This window comes from Thamnophis elegans, chromosome 11, assembly GCF_009769535.1.
Source record: "Thamnophis elegans isolate rThaEle1 chromosome 11, rThaEle1.pri, whole genome shotgun sequence".
NCBI classification, from domain to species: domain Eukaryota; kingdom Metazoa; phylum Chordata; class Lepidosauria; order Squamata; family Colubridae; genus Thamnophis; species Thamnophis elegans.
Genome location: NC_045551.1, coordinates 5,316,766 through 5,328,924, shown reverse-complemented (window position 1 = coordinate 5,328,924; position 12,159 = coordinate 5,316,766). Strand labels below are relative to the sequence as shown.

Below are 12,159 nucleotides of genomic sequence, written 5' to 3'. Positions count from 1 at the left end.
ATGTGTCCGTTTCCCTGTGACATTAATGACAAAACCTCATCAATATATCCTTATAGAAAACCTTTTAAAACCAAGTGTTCCCCTTCCATTTTTTTCTTTAAAATACCTTCTCTGTCTTTTAAAATGAAAAAAAGAAAAAACCAAGATCTTCATCATAATTGTCATCAAGCCACAAACACGTTACTTTAATTTGAACTCCTGCGCTAAGCAGGAACTGGTCATTCCTAAATCTACGTTTCTACAATTTTATATCTTATCTTCCCTTCTCCTCCCCACACCTTCCCTAGCATCTTCCACCAAGTTCAGGTTCCACTTTTTTTTTCAGAGATTGTGACAGAAATTGACCAACTGACCTGTTACCCGAGTCTGATGTTGTGGGCTGAGAGACAAGTGACTGGCCCAAAATCACCCACTTAACTTTGATAGCAATAGCAATAGCAGTTAGACTTATATACCGCTTCATAGGGCTTTCAGCCCTCTCTAAGCGGTTTATAGAGTCAGCATATCGCCCCCAACAACAATCCGGGTCCTCATTTCACCCACCTCGGAAGGATGGAAGGCTGAGTCAACCTTGAGCCGGTGAGATTAGAACCGCTGAACTGCAGATAACAGTCAGCTGAAGTGGCCTGCAGTACTGCACCCTAACCACTGCGCCACCTCGGCTCTTTTTGATGCATAAGACAGGACTAGAACTCTCAGCCTCCTGGTTTCAAGGCTTGTGCCTTCACTACTAGATCAAACTGGCTCTCCTCATACCCATTGCTGGAAGCTTTAATTTCATTATCACCGATCTCTTACAAATAACCTTCACACTTCGTTAAAATGTGGCCATATCTAATATTACCATAATTCTAAACACAGCAATAGCAACAACAGTAGCAACAATAGCAACAACAGTTGTATACTGCTTTTGTTCCTTGCATTGGGCATGATTTATTTAGTTGAATTCCACACAATACAATAAATCAGAATTATTATCCATCACAGAGCACATTCCATCACTATTATGCGTCCAGTTTATATTTATAAGGTATAAAACTGTGTCGTTCTTAACAGAGAAAGATTTGCAGATATACATATATGCGTATACACACAGACACAGCTGCTCTATGCAGCATACTACCCAAATGTTGATGATATGGAAGCAAAAGAGATAAGGAAGGAAAGGAGAAAGTTTGATTGGAGCAAATGTCTATTTGGGTAGCAATAGCAATAACACTTAGGTTTATATACCGCTTCATACTGCTTTTACAGCCCTCTCTAAGCAGTTTACAGAACAATTCGGGTCCTCATTTTACCCACCCCAGAAGGATGGAAGGCTGAGTCAACCTTGAGCCTGGTGGGATTTGAACTGCCAAATTACAGGCAGCCGACAGTCAGCAGAAGTAGCCTGCAGTACTGCACTCTAACCACTGCGCCACTGAGGGTAGCTGAAAAATCTAAATTTTACAATGAAATAAATGCCCATCCCAGTTTACAACACATTATAATTGATTTCTGTCTTAAGATGTATAGGATGTCTGGTATCTGAAAGGATGCTAATTACTTTGAACAAAATAATAATATCACCAATCAAATTATGCATAATTAAAAAGATAACATTCAATGCTTGAGCCCCTTTCAGTTATACTTTCTTAAGTAAGGAAGGAAGGAAGGAAGGAAGGAAGGAAGGAAGGAAGGAAGGAAGGAAGGAAGGAAGGAAAAATTTCACCTGGGATGATTTTGAAGATGATATTAAAATAGATGCCTGTTTCCTTAACCATTTTGTTTCGGTAGTTCTCAGTTCCATTATTATCTGGTCCTCAAGGACAATTTTAGAGATTCTTGAATTATGTGACAACCATTCTCTGCCATGAGCAACTAACTGCTCACACCAGTAAGAGAAAGCTGAATTGTGGATAGCAGATTATATTGGCAAATGAGCAAGCAAGGATTTACAAGAATTTGGGACTCAGGACTACATAGAAATAATTGTGCAGTAAATATGGACCAGACTTTTTCCCCACTTTGCTGACAAGTGAGAAATCAAAGGATTATTCAGAAGGAATATTGGTTTGCTTCCTTCCTTCCTTCCTTCCTTCCTTCCTTCCTTCCTGTCCCTTCTTCCATTTCTTGTTTGCAAATATTGACATCACAATAATACCACATGAGAGAGAGGGGGGGAGGGAGGGAGGGAGGGCATGCAGATATGAAATCCTTTATGAGGGTCTCCTGGAAGAATATAAGGGAAAGAGACTGAATTTTTAGTTCTGATTATGCTCTATTGTCCAATCAACACATATATTTCTAGACTCATGAAGATCCCTGCGTCCCATCAGATCGCATAGAGTTGGCCTCCTCCGTATTCCATCCGCCAGTCAGTGCCGACTGGCGACTACCCGGAGGAGAGCCTTCTCAGTTGCTGCTCCAACGCTATGGAACAATCTCCCCGTGGAGATTCGTACCCTGACCACAGTCCAGGCCTTCCGCACGGCCCTCAAGATCTGGCTAGCCCGTCAGGCCTGGGGATAAACTCTTCCGCCCCTCCCGAATGCTGAGTGAATGTTGTGTTTTAGTACTTTTTAGTTATTTCACATTTTTTTTTTCTGTATTTTGTCTTTCACTCCCCTTCCCTTACTATTGTAAGCCGCCCTGAGTCCCCTCAGGGAAAAGGGCGGCCTATAAATGCTAAATAAAATCTAAAAAAAAAAAAATCTAAAATCTATTTTAACTGCAGAGCACAATTAGCATATATTGGTTTATTAAATCAAAATATCCCTCCTCCTCCTCCTAAAGCTGAAAATATATTACAAAACATATTACAAAAAAGCATCCCTCATGCATAAAGAAGTAGGATAATCTTACAATGTTGATACAAAAATACTTTTTTAAAAAAAACATACACAGTATATGCATTGTTTTCAAAGTACTCTTTCCCATGATTTGGTTGAGAATATCATCTTCTGGCCCTATTAGAAGTTCCACTTAAATTAGAGTCTACAGTGTAGTTTTCTGAAAATAATATTTACCTCCAAAGTGAAAAGGATATGAATAGTTTTTTCCTGAGTGTTAAAACTATCTGTGCTGCACAGAGTCGCACAATTCCTTAACTAAATTGTCTTTGCAAATGTTATTGAGAGGAGACACTTCCACACTTTTCAGTGGTGTACAATAGATAATTATCTTATGAACTAAGGGCACCTGGATATTTGTTTCCAATCATTATACCTATGGCCAGCTCATCAAAACGTCAATCTCTAAACTCCCTGATATTGGTAGGAGATTACTACTCTTCCCATGAAGCCATTTCAGCACTTGGAGCTGTGGACAGCAAGCCACCTTAACTATTCTGCCAAAGCATATTAATAACCATTATAATCCATTGTCTTATGCAGAATAGACCTTGAAGGATAGTTACAAATCACATGGGGGTTTTGTACTCCAGTTCACTAGCATGGATTGGTTCCACTGCCACAACACACACAAATGTATATTCGGGGGAAACGAGTGAAGAAAATGAACTAGTACTTTTTCATTCTTTACTTTTAAATTGTACATTAAATTGTACATACCGTGTATGGCCAATAAGCTTATAGGGGACCCAAAATCCTAGTATGTACCTAAAAGTGCAATTTTAACGACCGTTCTATTTGTCAACTCCACCCAAAGTAAACAATACATTGATTTTATTTTTTCTGAGATTGTGTCTTAAAAATATAGCTAACCTCCAGATCTACTAGCGCTACACGAAAATATTTCCTCATCTCTTTCCTTCACATCTCTGAGCTGCAAAATGCTCCTCTGATTCTCCTGATTCTCTCTCCCTCCCGTAACCAGTACACTAAATAACTCCCTGTGATAAACTACACAATTGTGTTTACAGCCCTTTCACGTGTAACAGACACATTGTAGAGGTCCAGCAGACATCTGAAAGAAAGGAAAACCAGGGGTGCCAACGAACCCTGATTTTCATATCTAAGGATCCTACAGTCAGGCTTTTTTCCCCAGTGCTAAGTGTTAAGATTAAAACTCCCAGCAACTCTCCATCCAGAGGAGCAAATCAGAGTTTCTGGGTGAAATGCACATAACAGTAAATAGGGGCTTATGCCATAGTGGCAGCGGGGGTGGGGGGGGGGGGGAGAGGGAGGATTGAAGCGGTCCAGTTCTTGCCTCCTCCCCCTCCACTGTCCATTCCTGCGTCAGAAGCAGGTGGCAGGTAGCAAGGCTGACATTTTCCCAAGGAGAAGGATCTCCCTGAACGACAGCTCCATCAAGGCCTCCCCACTCTCTGACAACCACCCTCCCCTCTCCCCCCCCCTTGGCTACTGGACTATTCTTCTGCCTAGAATCCATCTGCCCCCCCCGCCCCTCATCCAACCCCCTCTCTAGCTACCCCACCCGCCTTGAGCCTCTCTGGAGAGCCCTTCCCAGCCCAGCCCCTGCCCTGCCTTGCGCCCATCCTGGTGGGGTTAAAGACCCTCCGGTCTCCTCCTCCTCCTCTCCTCCAACGCCGTTCCTAAGTGTTCTCCAAACAGCCCCCACCCCCGCTTTCATTCCCATCAATAGGAGCCGCCGCCCCTCCCCTGAACCGCGGGGTAAGCAACAGCAAACGCAGCGCAAGACCCCCTCGGACCTTCTCTCCCTCTTAAGTCTCCGCAGCCATTCCAGGAGACCCCATCCCCAAACAAGGAAGCGTCCTAGGCGCCCCCCCCCACTCCCCGGGGACCCCGAGCCCCCCCCGTTCAAGCGCACCAGTCGGAAAACCCCGGGCGAGATGGGGCTGAGCCCAGGGCGGGGACTCACCAAACATCTGGATGTGGCCTTTGGTGATGGGGTTGAAGCTGCCGCAGGCTAGCAAGATAACGTGGGTCTTGGTGGTCTCGGTCATGGTTGGCTTCGGCTTGGCTTGGCGCTTCCCTCGGAATCCCGCTCGCCCGGCCTCTCCTCTTCTTTCTGTGTGTGTCTCTCAATGTGTCTGCAGAGGCAAAGAGGGGGGGCAAGAGCTCCCAGACGCAAACCGCGTCATTTCCCCCCCCCCCGGCCCAGTTTTAACGCCTTCAGTGCCAGGCGGAGTTTGCTTAACTCTTGGGCATCTCCAAGGCGCCTGGGCTCTTCAGGCAGAGGGTGAAATGTCCTCCTTTGTGCCCCCCAGGATATTGGAATCATTAGTGGTACTTAATTTGTTTCCCCCCCCCGGGGGGGGGAGAAGACAAATACGTACTTATGTTCAAGCCGGACTGGAAGCTTAAAAGGCAACTCAAAAGACGACAAACTCCTGTATTCTGCTGGGGATAATCCAGAATCATGATTTATAATACATGCTAGTCTTGTCTCCGCACTCGCTAAAGCAGATTATGTTCCCCCTTTTTATCCTCTTATTTGAATGAAAGTATAATGGGTGGGTGGGTGGGAGCCATTGCTAATGCTTGCAGTTTCACAATCTCAATCCTGCAACTTTCCTGCCGTATCCATGTAGTGCTACACTCTCGGGAGGGGAGGGGAGGGGAGGGAGGGAAGGGAGGGAGGGAAGAGAGGGGGAAGGAAGAAAAGAAGGAAGGAAGGAAGTGATGAAAGAAATGTCCTTCTGGGTTCGGCTCCAAGTGGGGAAAAAGACACTGGAGACATGGAGGCTGCTTGGAAAGATGGTTTTAATGGTGGACAGGGGCCACATGGCTTGAGCCCTGAACAGAAAAGGTGATCAGCATGCTTCAATGTTGGTGGAGAAGAAGTGAAGGGCTGAGGGAGGAGGCTTGCTAGGCTTTTTATAACCTGTTCAGTCCCACCTCTCTGTTTCCTGTTCCTGTGTAAGAAATGTATTCTGATTGGTTGTCTGACTCCCATGGGGGCCATGCAGGGGCAACTCTCTAGGCTGCGTTTTGAATCCAGGTTTGGTTGAGTTCTCAGATGCCATGTGGTCAATTGGGTAAAGTTCCTTAATCCCATCCCCCTGGAGTTGAAGTGGAGAAGTCTTTATTATGTAAAGGGACTAGCTTGGCTTTCTTGATGGCCCATTGACAAAGTGGGGATGGGCAGGAAGCTGCAGGCAGATATTCTGTCTTTTAAAACATGTTTCTTTCTTTTCACATCCAGAGAAATATTCTGCCTTTTCAATATTTCCTAGGATATTTCATTTTTTTCTGGGAGAGGGCTGGGTGATAACTTCCCACAGAAGGAAGGAAGGAAGGAAGGAAGGAAGGAAGGAAGGAAGGAAGGAAGGAAGGAGAGTTTAAATCCTGTTTTATTCGCGATGGTATTATGTACAGCATCCATAATGCCAACTCGAGTGAGGATGAGGATAAATCACAGGAACATTTTGCACCTTGCAGTATCTCATCTTAAAAGAGCAAATAGAGGTTCAAGAGACCACACACTAGCAAGGTAAGATGACAAAGGAAAACAAATCCCAGTAAGAGAAAAGATTTAAATATGATTCTGCTGTTAAACTATATCAGATACACTGATGTGCCACCATCAATGCCTTTCTCATTGTACTTACCTACTGATATGATGAGTTCAGCTTCACTACCTCGCTAGTTAGTTCAGCTTTAAATGTAATAATCTGCAACTACTATTGTTCTCCTTGTAGTCTGTGCTAGAGGCAGAAGTGGGCTCCCACCAGTTCGCACCTATTCGGTAGAACCGGTTCGTCAAATCTACCGCACCGGTTAGAAGAGGTTCCACCAGTGGACCCGGAAACCAGGCCACACCTACAGAAGAGGTTCCAAACATTTTTGAAACCCACCACTGGTGGGTGTGTAATGTCCCGCAGTTATCTACGCATTAATAATGATCTAGTAATATTTCCTTATACATTTTAGGGACCTTTCCTTACATTCAAAATTTTTGAAACCCACCACTGACATAGAGAGACACAGAGGGAGGGAGGGAGGGAGAGAGAGAGAGGCAAAGAGACACACACACACACAGACTCACACAGAGAGAGAAAGAGAAAGGAAGAAAGAAAGAAAGAAAGAAAGAAAGAAAGAAAGAAAGAAAGAAAAGAGAGAGAAATGAAAGAAAAAAGAAAAAGGGACAGAAAGACAAAAGGAAGGAAAGAGAGAGAGAGAGAGAAAGAAAGGAAGAAAGAAAGAAAGAAGAAAGAAAGAAAGAAAAAAGAGAAATGAAAGAAAAAAAGAAAAAGGGACAGAAAGACAAAAGGAAGGAAAGAAAGAGAGAGAGAGAGAGAGAGAGAGAGAGAACACATGGCCGGCAAGCCACTCCCACCAGGTCACATGGCCAGCAAGCCACTCCCACAAAGGAGGCCACACCCACAGAGTAAGTTCAAAATTTTTTTGAAACCCACCACTGACATAGAGAGACACAGAGGGAGGGAGGGAGGGAGGGAGAGAGAGAGAGGCAAAGAGACACACACACACAGACTCACACAGAGAGAGAAAGAGAAAGGAAGAAAGAAAGAAAGAAAGAAAGAAAGAAAAGAGAGAGAAATGAAAGAAAAAAGAAAAAAGGGACAGAAAGACAAAAGGAAGGAAAGAGATAGAGAGAGATAAAGAAAGCAAGAAATAAATTAATAAGTAAGAAAGAAAGAAAAAAGAGAAATGAAAGAAAAAAAGAAAAAGGGACAGAAAGACAAAAGGAAGGAAAGAAAGAGAGAGAGAGAGAGAGAGAGAGAGAGAGAACACATGGCCGGCAAGCCACTCCCACCAGGTCACATGGCCAGCAAGCCACTCCCACAAAGGAGGCCACACCCACAGAGTAGGTTCAAAAAATTTTTGAAACCCACCACTGGTAGCTACCCACTGGAGTGATGACTCTGACTTCGTCTAATCTCCATTTCTGATATTGTACAGATGTCATTATAACACTGGATGTTTTTTTACAAAAAAAAAAAAAAAGTAGGTCTCTGAAATACTTTGTTAAGTTTCTTCCTAAGATTTTTTTGTCTTTCTTGGCTTTGCCTTTGCTTTTCTTGGCAATTTCCACCAGCTGTTCTGACATTCATTTTGGTTCCTTCTCTTTCTTGTGGCAGTCTCTTTTTGTATTCATCCTTGGCAATGTCTTTGATCTCATTCCAAAGTTCTTCTGATTCCATATCGATGAAGATCAGGACTTTAAAGGGATCCCTGATACATTATGCACACAATCATGTCATGGAAGCCAGTTGCCTTTATTCTTCTCATTTAGTTTCACTTAGACCTGATGTATGAGCAATTTATGATCTGTTCTATAGCCCAGCCACACCTTTGCAGTTATAACTGAGTGTTTTCATTTCCATGTACCAATAATATGGTCAATTTGATTTCTATGTATTCTTTCTAGTAATATCTTTGTACATTGGCATCTTTTTGGTTATCTGAAGACCATGTTAACACTCAAAAAATATTCTGTCAAGGAGAGAAGGAGAGAAGAAAGGAGGGAAGGAAGGAGGGAAGGAAGGAGAGAAGAAAGGAGGGAAGGAAGGAGGGAATGTAGGAGAGAAGGAAGGGGGGAAGGAAGGAGGAAAGAAAGGGGGAAAGGAAGGAGAGAAGGAGAAAAGAAAGGAGGGAAGGGAAAGGAGGGAGGGAAGGAAGGAGGGAAGGAAGGGGAGTAGGAGAGAAGAAACGAGGGAAGGAAAGAGGGAGGGAGGGAAGAAGAAGTAGGATCGTTGTAAGATAAGATGGATCTATGGGATGTTAAGAAAGCAATCTTCAAGTATATTGTCAACTGTAGGGAAATTGTTATAAATACATATTATTAATAACAGTTATGAGATCATATAATTGTGAATGTATATATGAAATTGATAAAATAAAAAAATATAAAAAAATATTCTGTCAATTTCAGATTTAATGTGGACTATTAAGATAGTTTTCTTTATCGTCTTCCTCAATAATTAGAGCATAAACTTGAATAATTGTCGTATTAAAGGGTTGTCTGCAAAATCCAACTGATATTATTCAGTCCTTGATTGCATTATACCCAAATATTGTCTTTGCAGTTGCTTTCTGATTAAGAAAACAACCCTGTTCCTTTTTTGTTTGTTTGTGCATGCATATATATGTGTATATCCTGCTGTCAGCGTTCCAAGTATCATGTAGAATTAAATCAGAGTCCAAGGCAAAACGATCCTTAAAGTTCCAATTTAATAAAGCAGACATCTTAGGCACATCTGTGTTAATCTCAATACTGGATATGACATCAGAATCCCACCCAGTTAAAAGTTCATGATCTTGTCCCCACATCCACAATCCATCAATGATCCAATCTTCTTCTTCCACGCTGGCATCCACACCCAGCTGCTTCTGGTCAGGTGTACTGGTGCGGAGACAAAGGATGACCTTGGCTTCTAGTAAAGAATGACAACAATACATTCCACAATCCTACTCCTTCTATTCCCCCCTCCCATCGACTATACTAATGAAACAGCATAATGAAATAAGAGAAAATGTGTCAGGCCAAAATTCTAAAAGGAATATAATTGTAGGCCTGACACCTGCATTGCATTCTTCTAGATGAAAATGTCCAATTCTAGTTTATTTCAATTCATTGATGCCTAAGATGTCAATGTGTACATTCCAAAGGTATTTCTCTAGCCACATTATGAACACCGTTAATACTATGAAATATCCCAGACCTTCCTCAGTAGCATCTGATCAAAGGGGCTGATCACCTGGGACTATATGTCTTCAATCACTTCATCTTATCTATTAATTTGATTTCTTTGGTAAAATGTGAGAGTGGTTTACTGCCTTCGACTGCAACCTATGAAATTGTTGTTGTTACTAATCATAAGCCTTTGGCTCCTTTTTATATCACTTCTGTGCAATATACTTGCTTGCTTTCACTGGGCCACTATGATGACCTTCACAAATTGTGTGACACTGCTGCAGGTTTATACTCTTAGTAAACAGTCCTGGCATTCTTTATTGATCTCTGTCAAATATATCTCCTCCAAATAAAACAGCATAGCAGAACTGATTGATTGATTAGGTGCCATCAAGTCACTGTTGACTTTTAGTGGCCACCTAGATAGATTTAAGGGAGATATATGTGGTCCAAATATTGGTGTCCAGTGTTTTGCTTATATATTGCTTTAATTTAAGCTAATTAAAATTTTAATTTCCATAGATAGCAATAGCAGTTAGACTTATATACCGCTTCATAGGGCTTTCAGCCCTCTCTAAGCGGTTTACAGAGTCAGCATATCGCCCCCACAGTCTGGGTCCTCATTTCACCCACCTCGGAAGGATGGAAGGCTGAGTCAACCTTGAGCCGGTGAGATTAGAACCGCTGAACTGCAGATAACAGTCAGCTGAAGTGGCCTGCAGTACTGCACCCTAACCACTGCGCCACCTCGGCTCTATAATTTCCATAGATGGCAGTGATCAAATAATGGATTGGTATTTCCCTCCTCCAAGTCCAGAAAGCTTTCGTATGCTTTTTCAGAGTAAAATTTCAGAAGCAAAAGGAACAATGTAGAAACCAATGTCATCTTTCCCCATCATTGTCACAGTAGTTATTATTATTTTTTTATGTATATACCACCTGAATTCTAGCGGCATACATACAAACATAATACACATGCATATCAGAGGTGGGTTGCTCCTGGTTCGGCCCAGATCAGGCAAACCAGTAGTAGTGGTGGCAGGAGGTTCCCCCCCCACCAGAGGTGGGTTCCTACCAGTTCGCACCTATTCGGTAGAACCGGTTCGTCAAATCTACCGAACCGGTTAGAAGAGGTTCCACCAGTGGACCCAGAAAACAGGCCACACCTACAGAAGAGCTTCCAAAATTTTTTTGAAACCCACCACTGCCCCCCACCCACCTGGATGCTTCTGCGCACGCACGCCCAAACCAGTAGTAAAAAAACTGGCAACCCACCTCTGATGCATGTGTACAGAATATTTCTGGTTTCTGGTTGATTATCCATAATCCACAAGAGAACATAATAATTTGGAATGCAGATCTCTCTTTAATACCCATTATTTTGTTTAAACAAGAATTTATTGTATCATAAAAGAAATTTAAAATGCTAATGCAAGATGCTGCTGCCTTTTTCCTTTTTATTGCATCTTCGTTTTTGTTTTCAGTCTTGAGAGCTTTTCATTCCTGATACCAGTAAATGAAAAGATATATTTCCTGTTAATGGCTCTCAGCTCCAAATCGGCACAATCCCTTTCGCTTTCTGAAAAGGCTGAGGCGGTTTTGGTTTTAGTTTTGGAAATTTGCTGGGAAGCTTTCGTGGCAGCCAAAGGCTGAACAGATCAATGTCATAAAATGCTAATCACAAGAAGCAGGAAGAAACAGAACTCGGGGTACGTTTATGCCTTTGCATTGCATCTCAGCGGTTCTTGATATTTGGAAAGCTATTAACTTTAAACAGACAGAAAAGGTTATGGTTAAATTCCTCATGAAAGATCATCAAACTCAAGCTGCAGAAAAGGCCAGGCTAGCAGGACTTTAGTTTCAGGCACAACAGTCTGCAAATAGGTGGTTCTGGATTGTATCAGGGTCCAAGCAAGTCCATAATGTGGTGGCTTTTACAGAAAATGTTTCTCATTTTTCAAAGTCATTCTCCTTCAAGTCCATTTTGGAATGATAAAAAGAAAGGGAAGAGGAGCCTCAGATTTATGAAGGAGCCCTTCAGGAGTAGACTGAGCAGATCAGTTAATCATGATCTTCTACAAAAAGCTAAAATATATTGCCTCTTATTTAAATTATTATAATGATGCTTACATTTTCTGAACGCATTTGAAACAGCACATGTTATGCCAGTCTGTGCACTAGGCATGTAGCCTTGTGTCTAGAATGGAATGGAATGGAATGGAATGGAGTGGAGTGGAGTGGAGTGGAGTGGAGTGGAGTGGAGTGGAGTGGAGTAGAGTAGAGTAGAGTAGAGTAGAGTAGAGTAGAGTAGAGTAGAGTAGAGTAGAATAGAATAGAATAGAATTGAATTGAATTCTTTATTGGCCAAGTGTGATTGGACACACAAGGAATTTTTCTCTGGTGCATAAGCTCTCAGTTTACTTACAAGTAATAAGTGATAAATCATAATCATCATAAAATGCATTCATCATAAATCATTAGATACAAGACTTGGTGATAGTCGTAGGATGCTAAACAAGTAATCAACATCAATCATACTAGGATACTAAATAAAACAATTAATATAAATTGTAAGATACAAGCAACAAAGTTACAGTCACAAGAAAATAAGGAAATGATGTAATAGGAAAGAGGAAA

At 42.0% G+C, this 12,159-nt stretch overlaps 1 protein-coding gene across 1 annotated transcript in view; it reads right to left on the bottom strand.

Annotated features, from left to right (window-relative positions):
* The window catches only part of NMNAT2 (nicotinamide nucleotide adenylyltransferase 2), a 79,305-nt gene extending 74,438 nt beyond the window's left edge, over positions 1–4,867 (bottom strand). The window contains exon 1 of the mRNA XM_032226948.1: positions 4,783–4,867. Coding sequence (XP_032082839.1) covers positions 4,783–4,867 — 85 coding nt within the window. The remainder of the gene's footprint in view (positions 1–4,782) is intronic.
* Between the last annotated feature and the right edge of the window lie 7,292 nt (positions 4,868–12,159).